This window comes from Stegodyphus dumicola, chromosome 2 (genome assembly GCF_044657685.1).
Source record: "Stegodyphus dumicola isolate Sdum_Otavi_A_Nest chromosome 2, ASM4465768v1".
NCBI lineage: Eukaryota > Metazoa > Arthropoda > Arachnida > Araneae > Eresidae > Stegodyphus > Stegodyphus dumicola.
In genome coordinates, this window is record NC_140769.1 from 10,908,242 (window position 1) to 10,922,521 (window position 14,280).

Here is a 14,280-nt window from a genome sequence, read left to right on the forward strand (position 1 = left end):
TTATAAACCAAATTTAAAATTGCTTTATAAATCCAACTGTATGTTGCTAAAAGTTTGAAAAACTGTTTGTCTGCCTTAGACCAACCAGATAAAAAACAAAAGGCCAGTTGTTCCAAAAATGTTGTATCAACTATGCCAGCCAGGATGGAATCAAAGATTTCATTATCTATGAGGTAGATAAAGACAATGTAATTCTAAAACAGGGGATAATATTATTTACCTGGATTTGACTGTAGCAGAAAGAGACTTGTGAGAACTACTAGAAAATTCCATAAGAGAAATTTGATTAATGTATGTTTAAGATTAACAAAATGAAAATATGCTTTTCCATTACAGTACAAAGTCTGTAATCCGGATGTCCCTTATCTGGAATGATCTATAATCCACACCTCAAAGCCACAAACTTACGCATGCATGTTTACTGTGCTCATCCGCTACACATGCGCGTAAAGCGTTTACCCATGTGCGCTTATGATAGAAAGTGACAGAGAGGTTATTGAAAATGAAAAAATTTCGATTGACAAGTTAGTCGGTATTCTCGACACAGCAACTACAGAACTTGAACAGTGGAACTTTGTAACTGAATAAGAAATTATGTCTGTTTATAGAATTAAAGAGAAAATATTAGCACAAAAAATGAAGCAACTTAAACAACTTACATTGAAAGAAATGTTTAATAAGGTAAACAAATAAATATTAACCCTTTTTTTTTGTAAATTTTGATACCCTTTAGATCATAATTGCTCTTTATTTCATAAATTACGATTTCATATTTTTAATTGTATAATTTCTGCATGCCATCTTAACAGATTTAAATTGATGATCTATCATCCAGAATCGCCAAAGTCCCGACGAGTCCGGATTATGGAATTTGTACTGTATTCATTTTTGTGATCAAATGAATTCTCAATATATAAATTCAAAATTAGATAATTATATTAATATAATTTTGAATTTATATCAGATTAGGAATGCAAAATGGAAGACACAAATAATTTTAATCATGGCACATGGTTGTGCATGGTGTTGGCATACATAATGGTAATTGCATAGTAGAAGGATAGAACTTGCAGACAAATGTAGCTGTAGATGCAATATATTTTATTTCTGTACAATCCTTGAGATGCATCCTGATTCACACATCATCATGAGTGTAATCTATGCCCTACACACTTTTTAAGGCTACGGCATCAATTTTTTAAGTTTATGTTACAATGGATTATATGCACTACATGTTAACTGGAGGCAAGCGAGAAAAGTGTTGAAACCTTCAGAAGAAGTTTGGATGAGTATCAAAAGGTTGTCTTAACTGAAATCATATTAGGCGAGCAGTTAAAAGATATCTGCCTTACAGCAATATGTAGGATTTTATTATATGGATTTATTTTGAAATGATGCAGTTTAGATTCATATATTATAAATAGTTACTATTTTCAGGTCAGAAAACTGAAATACCCAAATCAAAATGAAGAATGAAAGGGGCAATTGCCAACTAAAATTAGAAGTTTGCTTTAAATATTTTTAGCTTACACACCAGGACTGGATTTAGATTTGATGTGAACCTAGGCTATTTGACATATGGGGTATTTTTATGAAGGATATAATCCATTTTTTTTTATATGAGATATGCTACAATTTTTTGGGAGGCCATAAGAAAGTGGGGGCTTTTAAGCTATAACTTGTTCAGCTTATATGTAAATCCGACACTGTTACACACACACACACTCACTCACTCAAACAAACACATATAAGCTAACATCAAACTTCAGTAACCTCCCCCCCAAAAAATAACTGCTAAAATTTGATTTATATATGGCATATGAAAAATAAACAAATAATAAAAAAAAAAAAAAAAAATTATAAAGAAACAGAACTATACCTTTATTTGCTGGGATGAAAGGTAGAGCACAAAGATTTGCTTTAAAGCCTGTTTGATCAACAGTATGCTTTAAAACATTCCATTTTATTTCAGCTCCATCTAAAATCATGTCTATGCCCATTCCTCCATAATCAGGTAGTTTACTATTGGCAAACCTAAAATTCTTATGTTTCATGATACTTTTATAACCCAATTCATGCCACATTGGGAATAACTTTGGCACACATTCCATAATTATCTGCTTTTACCTGTAGATAAATCAAAAATGCTTTTATTGCAATTATATATATACTGATAATCATGTCTCTTTGCAGTAGAGGGTACACAATGAATACATATAGAATGAATCAAATTAACCTGTTATAATTAGATTAATATTTAAAAAATCCATCATTAACTGATGGAGAATAAATTATTTCGCATATGAATACGCCAGTACTTCTCTGTTAAGGGGGCCAACATCTAAGCCTTTGGCAACATATGAAATTTGCACTTTCAGACTGAGCAATTGGATTTACCAATTTTGGTGACTAAGAGCAGTGGCCATTTTAAAAGGAAAGAACTGTTTTCAATGTGCACCTCAGTCCTGTAATTTTGAAAAGTTTTCTAGTTTTTGTTTTGTAAAAGACAATAATGGCACTGCTTGGTGACAGTTTCCTGATGAATGATACCTTATTTTAAAAAAAGCGACTGCTTATAAAGTACCTTATTTTAAAAAAAGCGACTGCTATAAAATTTCTACTGTGACAAAATAAAATTTAATTTAATTTTTAAAAAACTCTGAAAGGTTTCAGATTTTAATGATTGCCTAAAAGGGTTTGCTAAGGTTTTTCGTTCTCTTGCGGATCTCACAGTCTGCTTTTACATTCACTCCTAAATTTATTTATTTATTTATTTATTTGTCTTTTTAAAGCTTTATTAGTAGGCATCATTTTCTTCACACTTATGCCATACACAGTTCAACAACAAAATAACAAAATAACAAAATTTTTAAAAACTGCATTGTATTTAGAATTTCCGATGCAATGTTAAGTGTTGGCACACATTTTATATATATTTTTTCAGTCTTTTCTGAATTTATTATATCAATAATTAGTTTTTCAGTAAGATGGCAAACAAAAAAAAAAAAAAAAATGTCCTTTTTATTAACTTTTTATGTGTTCATCTTATTCATTAAATATCATGTTTCTCTCACTTATGCCACATAAAATTCAAATCAATGGCAAAATCACAAAATATTTAAAAACAGCACATCTTTAGAATTCCTAATAGAGTGTTAGAAGTTGCTATACATATTTTCATATTTGCGATATTATTTCTTTAAAGACTAGCTGCCAAAAATAGTCATAAAAATCATAAAAAAATTTATATGATGGTTTTAATGAGTCCAGCTAGCATTACTTTACGAAAAGGATGAATATTTCTAATCATATACCTAATGATTTTAATGCACACTTAATCAAATCAATCACATTAAAAATTAGAAAAAATATTAAGAATCATGATTATTGTTTTTAAATTGCTTAGTTTATTACTCAATAAGCTTTCAGATTAAATTTGAAAATATCTTAGGCTTTACTGAATGGCACCATGCTGGCTAAAAGTATTTTATTTCTGGTAGCAGAAACGCACTGTTTTCACACAATGAGTTTGTTAATAAAAATTGAAAGATAAATATCTTGCATTTTTCTGAATGCAATTGTCTCGTGCAATGGAGATAAGAATGTTTTATTTAGGATAGTGATGTCACTGATTTCTTTGAAATTGTTGAGTTTGTTAGTAAAAAATTCTTTAAAGTTTTACAAAACACAAATACGAAATTCAAAGTTTGGCCTTCCAGGTACACATGTTCAGGTGGAAGACTACGTTATTTAAAATTTAAAGGTTGCAGGTATCCTCGTTTTTTCACAGTGCAAAGAACATACATACATACAGATTCTTCATTATTTAATTTCTTTAAAAATAATACAGTGCGATAATATTTGGTGGCAACAATTTAGAAAGTGATACACCGTTTATAGTTAAACAATGCAAAATTCCAGTTTACACCGGTTAACTGGCCCCTTTCTGGCTAAAAATGTTCATATAAATATTTATCGATCAATTTTCGAGGTAAATACTCAATTAAAATGTAAAATGAACCTGTAATAAGTATACATATTTTCAGTTACAGCTCATATTTTTAATACCCAGACTGAGCTAATGTGCTTGCACAATTACCATTTGTCAGCAAAAACAAGGAGAGAGAAATTTATAAGAATATTGCTATTTTATATACGTTGCTCCCAATTCTGCGATTTCCAACAAAATTTTTTAAAGAAAGTCCAGAAAAATGTACTTGATAATCAAATGGATTCTAATTATAAAGTTTATCCTTTGAATTAATTTAAAATTGTTTATGAACAAGTTGCATTTGAATATGTTGTAGATTATATAAACTTTCAGATATAGCAATTAAGGTTTACTTGAGATAACTGAAGATTAGACTCCAGCATTTTCACTGCCCTAATTGGTGTCCCACATTAATATCTTGAAGTGAATCATTAATTCTTGGAAAATCGAAGCCTTCGCTAACCTTTATGCTTGAAATAGCAAAGCATCCGAAATGCCTTTCGAGGATTCACAGCAGTTTTCTCTTCTCCCCATCCATTAATGCACAAAGAGGAAAATGACATCCTTTCTACTTCCTAACAAATAAAGATTAAAAACCACAAATAAATCCTTTTCGGACAAGCTGTCTGCAAGAAACTGACACAATGCATTTGGAAAAACTGCACCGGCTACTGCATACGTTAGGGAAAGGAAAGAAAAAGAACATCACAATTTCGGCCAGTTGTGGTCGTTTGAATGAAGGACCATCTGGGGCATTATGGATTTCACAGTTAACAGTAAACCTCTGCCAAATTAAGACTTGTGGAAAGATATTTTGTATACACATATTACCTTAATTGTCTTCATTTAATTTTTCAATTCAAAAAGTTTACTTACATATGATACGTTGGCCCTGTTGTGATAGTCTCTCTAATGACTGGTTTAAAAATTCATTAAAGAAGTCAAACATTACTTAGGATAGCAAAACCCAAGCTTTAAATTTCTTCTTAAATTGCAACTAATTTTCAATAATGCTCTAGGACATGGTATTGAAGCCTTCACAACAGTGCATCCAAACTGTAGAGATTTTATTCCTTCCACCGAACAGCATTTTATTAATCCAACCAATCGACCAAGAAATCATAAAAAATTCAAAGCCTATTATGTCAGACATGGTCAATATCTCTGCAACTCTAGTGTAGAATTGGGTGCCCCTTCAGCTGGCGTCAAATTTTGTTCAATTTTGGTGATGAAACCCCATTCTGGTTACCATGATAGTTTTAACTTAGTTTTAGCCTCCTGATTTTTTTTTTAATGAAAAAATCCATGTGTACATGGATAAAGTCAGGGCAGTGTGCAATGTCAAGTTTGTGGAATTCTCTGATTTATTTATTTATTTTTTTTTTTAAAGTAACAATAGATCGATGTGTACATGGACACCGAGTTTGCAATTCTTTGACTTCTTATTTTGGTTTTGTGTAAGGGCCATCTTAAAACTGTGCCTTCCTGGCACTGATCCTGGCATCAAAAAATAATCACCAAAAAACAAGGGGCACCCAATTGTAAACTTTTACCATTTCAGCAAATTAAGCACTACATGAAGGAAAGCACAGAACACTAATCTCATTTTGGAAGCAACTCAACCTAAAACACTCCACAGAAATGATTAAACTTGCATCAGTGAATTCATCAACAATGAATACTTGCTAGCATCTGTGCTGGCAGAAGTAGTGATGGATTTTAAATGAAAATGAAGCCAAAGCCACGGAAATCATACAAACTGCAAAAGAAATAGGCAGCAAAGGATTTTTCAGACATGGGAGAAGGAGAAATGAAAAAATTAGTCAAGAATGATGGTCGTGAAATGACAAATGAAGAAATGGATGATTTTATGACACCAGCTGACAGTAAAAGCAGTGACATAAAAGAAGATAAAGAGCCTTTAGTGTACTAGAAGTTAAATGACTGCTAAAAAGGCATGGGTCTGATTTTGTAATGGAGATTGACAAAAATAAAACTTTACGACAGGCATTGAAAAACTTTACACACCTTACCATAACATGTTTAATGAGTTGCATCAGACACTGTCCTATGCAAAAATCTCTAGCTATTTAAAAAAAATAACTGTACCATTAAGCAGTAAGAAAAATCCTTTCAATGAAAATTTTATACAATTTCCCCATTTAAATACCATATTTAGATTTGTATGAATTATACATACTTTCTTAATCTGAACTATAGCTAACCTACTTTTTTCAAATAAAGTTAATTTGTGGACCTCAAAAATATGTATGTATTCTGCATGGGACCTATGTATTCTGCACGGGATTGTTGTATTTATTTACCACTTGTGATAAAAGCCGGCTGTCGCCGACTGCCATACTGAAAAGCCCAGATTCAAATCCCGGAGAAGGCATGGATCTTTGTAAATGTATAGTGCCCATGTGGCATGGGGGCATAAATATGCTGCAATCCAAAAATCCTCTCGAGAGGTTGGTGGTAGACCCTCGGACACATCCCCCCAGTGGTTGCTCTCCATCAAAATTGGGGTGGAACTCAGTTAAATCGCACTGTCACCTGCAAGGTACTCAGGGCTGTTGCCAATGATAGGCATAAACTTGCGCTCCTTGCCACGAGGAATTTCATGGGCTTAGGCTGACTATAGGTCAGACAAGTGAGCATTAGCAACAACAGCTTTTGATAAAAACTTTGTAAATACTCTCCAAATTTTGTCACCTTGGATTGCTTGATGTCTATGGAGTCAGCCCTGTTGAGGATAATAGTTTTTCATCAACTCAGATACAATCAGTAGTACAGGTTTTAGAGATGATTAAAAAGATGGATTTTTTTTTTATTATTATTATCATAGGAATTATGAAAGATTCCTGTTGATAGTATATCACATACCCAAGAAACAGGGGAAAAACTGCAAATTTTTAAAAATGTGAAATATCTGAAACATATATTTAGTAAATTTTTTTTTTTTTTTTTGTTTATTTTCAAAAAAGAAAATATCAATAAAGAATTTTTTAAGAAGAAAATATATAATATATTTCTATTAACTCATCAATAACAATTCCGGTTAATCTTTGGATTATGGTAACTTGGCGATTTTTTGGCGACCAACCCTGCTACAGCAACCTGCTAGTTTTTGTTTGGACGCCATTTTGTTTTCATGAAGTAAAGGCTTTTTTTTTTTACTCTTTCCCAACAATCTGCTAGCCGAATTATGCTTATGCTAGAACTTTTATGGAATAAAAGTGCTTAATCATGACGAAGATTAGGTGCAAAATTGGGACAAAGTGCAGAATCGCCCACTTCTTGTCGCGTTTTTAAGAACTGCGCTTACACGGTATCATCCATGTACACACATCGACCTATTTACACTTAAAAAAACATCCCAGAATTGCACAAAAATGGCATTGTGCAAACTCTTGACTATATCCATGTACACTGCTAAAGTCCTAGATAGTAACCTTTATTGCCTTACCAAAATGTCGCCAAACTACCTGTTACCATATTCCAAAGATTAGCCACAATTCCATAAGGTTCAGATTCATTTTAAACCAATTTCACTTAAAAAACAACTGAGTTAGAGTAGGCTAAAGGACACCCCTTGTATTATTGTGAAGTTGTTGTTTCATTTATCGCCAAGTTGTTTCATTTATGGTAACCAGAGTAGTTGAATGTTTCATAAATATACTTTTACCTAGAATTGGATGCTCCTTTGACATTTTAATTGAAAATGTTTCGATGTGCACATGGACAAAGTCAAGGGAATGTGCAATGCCAAGTTTGTGCAATTCTCTGATATTTCTTTAAGTGAAAATAGGTGGACGTGTACATGTATAAAGTCAAGAATTGCAAAAACTAGGCATTGCACAGTACGCAATGCTTAGTTTTTGCAATTCTATGATTTTTTTTAAGTGAAATTAGGTCAATGTGTACATGGATACCGAGTTTGTGCAATTCCTCGTCTTGTTATTTTGGATTTTTGCACCAAAAATCACCACTTCAAAAGCCAAAATAACAAGTCAAAGAATTGCACAAACTCGGTATCCAAGTACCACCAAAAATTGCCAATTTTCGTCAAGGGATACCCGTAAATATACTTTTACCAAAATCTGCTTCTCTTCTTTACCCGGAATTGTATAATTACACTACATAAAATCAATAACAATTAATATTTTATTGATAAAAAATAAATAAATGGCAAAAATTTAATAATTATTTTTAATATTTTGCATGTCAAAGTTATAAGCAAAATACTTCTTATTCTTGAAGGAATTTCATTTTTTTTAATATTATTAACAACTGCAGTGTACTGTTAAAGAGAATATCATTTAAAAATACTGGTTGGTCAAGTCAACTATGCAATTTGAAAACAGAAACAAGTAATAGTATAAAAAAAGAAAAAAATAAATAAATTCCTACTTAGATCAATAAAGAAAAGTTTTTAAAAATGTGAAAGATTTAAAAACAAAGTAAAACTTACAATTGTCATTACAGCATCATCCACAGAGATTACAAATTAACAATCTCACTTCTCCATATTTATTATAGAAATCTGTTTCACGAATTTTAATAATAATATATTCATCAGTTTTTCACAGAAAAGTAGCGAAGCTATTTTTTTAGTTGAAACAATATAAAAACAAATCAAATAGAAAGGAAAAATTCTCAGAATAATTCTTTACATTCGTCAATAAGTGTATCACAACAAAGAATCTAGATTCTTTTATCACAAATACTTCATTAAGTTATGAAATAAGAATTACATCGCGAGAGGCACTTCCGCAAAAAAAACGCTGCCGCTTTCGCTGAGAACACGTTAGCGACAAGAAAAGGACTGTCGCCAATCTCGGCGATTTTAATGATATACGATTACGCTTCCTAACCCCGCTTAGAAATAAAACATGAAGTCAAATAATAAAAGCATATACGTCAAATTCAGATGTTAAACGTAATATTTATTGCACAGCGTGTTACTAAGCATATGTAATTTATATTTAGTTAAGAATTAAGCTGATTGAACATACTTACCACATGTAAGTTAAATTTGCTATATATTTGTTAAGCATGATACTCAGTATAATTAATTTCAGTTAATAATATTAAGCATGTACAGTTAAAAATTAGCTGGTTCAACATGGTATTTAATACAATTCAGGTTGGTAGAAAAGCATGATGGTATGTGAAGTGTCTCGTATGGAAATGTAGGAAAATAACACTTCTCTGACTGCATTAGAAGCAATATTTGTTTTATTCCTTACAAAGTTATAGATACTTATTTATAAATTTATTTACATTTTACATTCATGTGGAATCGCGTGATATAGTACCGAACTTTCTTTACTTCGTTCTTTGCGGCAAAGAATCTGCTTTGCGGATACTAGAAAGTGTGTTGCCATTCCTCTTTAACTAAACTTAATTAGAAACTTGACAGAACTGAAGCGACACTACAGTATGTAAAAATCAAGGAGGTTAGAATTCTATTCTAACCTCCTTGGTAAAAATTAGCATAAAAAAATAAAGTAAATGTTAGTATTATTATTGAAATATATTTATTAAAAGAGTTTTAAAAATTTTCATACTTATATCTAGCAATACTTCATTTCTATTTTCAGATTTTTATGGCTCTGAAAAGGACTCCCTTCTTTTCAAAAACCTATGCTGTAAACCAAGGTTCTTTGCTGTAAACTACTTCTTTGTAAGTTTACTTTCAGATGTCACCTGTTTCATTCTTTAGACTGGATATGTGCACCAGTTTCCGGATTAACGAAATTTGGGGAATGATTAACAGTCTGATGCACATAATATCCTTGCCTGCCCAAGAATGAATATGTCCGCTATTCATCAGTCAAAATATTTGTTCCTTTTGTCACGTGTTTCTTAATCAGCGGCATTAGGATCTTCGCTTCTTTTCGATGAAGGCAATGCCTTCCGAAACACACCATTACAGACAAGCATCTGTCTCAGACACGGAGTATAAAGACTCCGTGGTCTCTCTTAATTGAGCGAAAATATTTCGACCTGCTCCTATTTAAAAAATTTAGAAAGGATAGTAGGTAATAAGAATAAATTACACTTGAAAAGGAGAACAATAAGTATGAAGCTACAACATGCAAAATTACGAACACCCATGTTAAGGAAAAGTTACATACAGCTTTGCCAAAAACAACGTAAGGGGAATGGTTGCTATCTCCGAACATGCAAATCCTCTGGATTACCAGGTTTGAACTTTTGTCGCTATTTTTGGCGGTATTTACACATTGCGGGTTATTTGCGAGAGCAAACTCCATTATGGTACTGAGTTACTACTTTTAACATGTTGCTATAAAAGATTCTAGTTGTGGTTGTGACAAAAGCTAACTCACCACCTTGACCCCACTATATAGTTTTGTTGTGTTTCGATTGTCACCAAAACGTACAGAAACTGTTTTGAAATAGCATCACAAACAATAAATGATTATTCCACAGCTATATCGAAATTTTCCATTGCAAATTTAAGTTAAATAAATATTTGCTGTGACTTAAAATTTAAAATAAATCTTAACAAAACCTTTTTCGATATGCAATACTACAGGACTAATAATGATTTTATTCAAAGAAATTAATTATTAATACAAAGAAATTTGGCAGTATCTATGTGGCAAGGGCTGAAGTAAAGGATGTTAAAATGGAAGAGAAAGATATTATAAACAGTGAATCCTCGGCGGAAGTTGAAGGGAGTTATAACTCCCAGCAGCTGTGAGTCGTGTGTGGGAGATTTTTAAATTCCTGAAGTATGGGATCTTATGTTGTATATGGATGTACGAACAGAACTTCTAAGAATGTTCTTGGAATTACTTTTCACGCGTATCAAGTAAGGATATTTTTTATCACTAAAATCATAATAATATGCAGATTAGATTTAGAATCATACTTTGTATGTAATTATGAAATGCATAACACAACACATACTCTTAGGCGACATTAAATTCCTAATAAAAAATTATCGTTTGTTTTAGAACTACCTCAAAAAGGACATGATTGATTAAATTATTTGATTGTAAGAACACCCCGTAGTGTGAAAAGGTGCCTTGATTTTCCACTTCCTTAAAGCAATTGTTCTCGCTTAGAAAATTCTGAACATCTCTATTCAGATGAACGGTTCTCAGTTGCTTTGCTGTAATTAACTAGATTATGTACCTGCCACATATGTTGTCAGTTTGTTAACTGTAGACAGTTTCTGGCTATAAGAATAGTTTATAGATAGCACATGACAGTCAATAATTCACATCCTACCATGTGCCAAAAAATGTGGCAGGTGCATAATGGAAAAAAATGCTATCCTTAATATTTGAAATTTTAATAAATTTGAATTATTTAACTGTTAATTTATATATGAGGACCAAAGTATTTGTTGATTCATTTCACTTCTTTCAAATTCATTGGTTTTGGGATTTGCTGAGCAATTATTTTCTTTCAAGATAAAGGTCTTAAACGTAAAGAGAGACTGGGATCAAATAAGCATCGGGTGAAAATCAAATATTTGCCGAAGGCTAAATGATTCTGCAATCTTCAGTCACGAAGAGAGGAGCATCCGAAAAGGAACATGACTTGAGAATTTGCGCATTCCATTTCTCACCTATCTACTATTTATTTATTTGTGATTTGAGAGCTGACTTCCATTTATTTTTATAAATCATAGGTTTAGTTAAATCATGACATGACAATTGACTAGAACAATTATTTCAAAGAAGTTTGATGTCGTGTCCTAAAACTAAGATCAGTGATCGATGAAAGTTTGTTCATAAAAAAGGAAAACATAACTTGTGTATTACTTGCATAATAGTGGATGTTGAAAGATTTGATAATACTTCATAATTGCTATTTCAGATTGCTTTGCTGTAAGACTGGACACGGTAGAGAATAATATAGCAGATGGAACAATGATATTCTCGAACTGCTGGAAACGTTACAAATCATCTGAGTTGAAAGCTGCAGTATATGTTCACTTCACATTGAAACATTCGATTAATTTCATTGCCTCCCGTCATGGGTGGTCATGTCTAAACTATCAAACGTTTTGGGGGCAGCACTAAATGGGGGAACAAATGTCTAAGAAGCCCTGACTCGTACTAGTAGAATTTATATGGTGATTGATCTATTTTCATTTAAAAAATCAAAGAAGCACCCAATTCTCCACTAGAGCCAAACAAAAAATATATAATCTCAATGAACTACATTTTAAATCAAACAATGAAACAGCATAAAAAAAATAAATTCTTCTTATACCATCTAAGCACTACAAGGACAAAATTCTGCACCAAATCGTCGCTTGCAATGAAAAGTGAATTTACTTCAACAACACAGGAGGAAAGGGGTTTGGTCTGCACCTGGTGAGCCCATCGGCAGCTTCGCAAAGTGCAGTTTGATTAACCAGAGTTCGTATGGTTCTTGAAAGTCCTTAAAAATCCTGAAGTTTTTTTTAAATTGATTTTTGGTCCTTAAAAGTCCTTAATTTCGGCCAAACTCGGCAGAAGGTCCTTAATTTTAATCATCTGAAATTTCTGTCTGTTTTTACGACTGCCATTTTTAGTGTGAATTAGGATTTGGGAGGCATATTTTTGGCGATTCACAGACAAATATGGTTATTTTTTGGATGGTTGAATGGGTTATAATTTGTTCCTATTTCCAATATAAATGGTGGGATACTCGAGTTTCTGAGCAAGAAGTGAAACATAAATATTTCAAAATTATCTCATTTTTTCTAATGAAGAGTTCTCAAACAACTTTTCGCTTTTGGAGATGGGAATTTTTTTATTAAACAGTTCTAAATTTGGCGACTTGTCAACATTTTGGTGGTTTTTAAGATCATTTTCCATAGAAAATTTTTAATTCCGAGATCTGGGAATTTTTCGACAATTTTTTTTAGAACATTGTAACATTGATAAATTTCATTATAATAATGATAATATATTGGGATTATAGTTAAGAAGTAACATTAAAATAGTTTTATTTTTCGCTGTCATATTATAAAGTTCCATTTTGGCCACTTATACAATATTTTGAATCTGAAAAATAAGCAAGGTATAATGCTATAAAGCACAATTTCCGAAACAGTTCTTATCAAAAGCAAAATAGTTATGTAATTAATTAAAAATGTCTTTTTAATTTTTTCATGGTAAAAGTTTTTCCCATTTCTCAGAATGTTTAGAATTCTCATAATATGCATCAGTTTTTTCTATAAAATTACAAGGTAATCAAAAGACTTCTTGCCGTTTTGGACAGTCAGAAAGAAAACGTCATAAAACAATAATAATCGCCGTTAATCCTCAAAGTAATCACCATTGGCATCCAGTGCCTTTTGCCAATGAGTGGCTAGCTGTGCGATGTCATCGCGGTAAAACTCCAGAGTCTTGGCTGCAAAGAAGTCCGTGAGGGCCTTTTCGAGGTCTGGCTGGTTGTTGAAGGATTTCCCACGAGGATGGTTGCCCAGGGAATGGAAAAGGTAGTAGTCTATTGGCACGAGGTCTGGGGAGTGTGGTGGATGGGGTAGTGTCTCCCAGCTGAGTCATTGGACTGTGTCCCCAGCCTCCTGAGCCACATGCGGCCTTGCATTGTCATGGAGGAGGAGTACACCCTTAGTATTGACCAATGCTGGATCTTTATACATCAATGCCGGATGCACACGTTCCAACTGCTGCGAGTACATGCCTGCTGTGATGGTTTGGCCCACTGGCAGGAGCTCATAGTGCACCACTTGGTGACTAGTCCACCAGATGCAGAGCATGATCTTGCATGGGTGGAGAGAAGGTCTTGCAGTGTGAGGTACAGTACCCCGTGGTGACAACCAATGCCTGGGTATGTCATACTAGACCTACTTTTCATCGCTGGTGAGTACTCAATCAAATATGGATGCATTGTGGTGCCGAGTAAGCAGTGACAAACAGGCAGCAACATGCTGTTCAGGTTACTTGTTCAGCTTGTATGCCTTTTGTATGCAATGCAAATGGAGTCTGATCATTTCATCAGTACCTGGAAGTGTGCACCAAGATCACCATATGTTTGGCTACTGTCACTCTTTATGGCTGTTCTCAGGGTCTCATCATCCAGGGCTTGTGACCAACTGCTGCATGGTGCATCACTAAGAGGCATATCCCCTAACCTGAACTTCTGCCTAGCGGTTTGTTCGTCAACAGCATCATCCCCAAAGGCCTGGAAAATTCAGTGACTTAAATCTGTTGTTGACAGGCCCACTTTATAATCATACAACAAACAACTCCAAACGAGCGCCTTTGATGCATCCATTTCAATCAGTCCCT

The 14,280-nt window shown here is 33.0% G+C and overlaps 2 protein-coding genes across 5 annotated transcripts in view; one reads left to right on the forward strand and one right to left on the reverse strand.

Moving 5' to 3' along the window:
* Positions 1 to 9,408, reverse strand: part of LOC118189863 (uncharacterized) — a 67,265-nt gene extending 57,857 nt beyond the window's left edge. Inside the window, exons 1-2 of one of the 3 annotated variants that reach the window (XM_085810427.1) lie at positions 9,278 to 9,408; positions 1,880 to 2,127 (exon numbers count right to left, since the gene is read on the reverse strand). In XM_085810427.1, coding sequence (XP_085666553.1) covers positions 1,880 to 2,111 — 232 coding nt within the window. In that variant the 5' untranslated portion in view covers positions 2,112 to 2,127; positions 9,278 to 9,408. Of the gene's footprint in view, positions 1 to 1,879; positions 2,128 to 8,465 lie in introns of all 3 variants that reach the window. The other 2 variants (XM_085810425.1, XM_085810426.1) reach the window with 2 other exon arrangements.
* Positions 9,409 to 10,609: 1,201 nt separating this feature from the next.
* The window catches only part of LOC118189864 (mucosa-associated lymphoid tissue lymphoma translocation protein 1 homolog), a 77,144-nt gene continuing 73,473 nt past the window's right edge, over positions 10,610 to 14,280 (forward strand). The window contains exon 1 of one of the 2 annotated variants that reach the window (XM_035360558.2): positions 10,610 to 10,835. The gene's annotated coding sequence lies outside the window, so the exon portion shown is untranslated. The remainder of the gene's footprint in view (positions 10,836 to 14,280) is intronic. The other variant, XM_035360557.2, reaches the window with a different exon arrangement.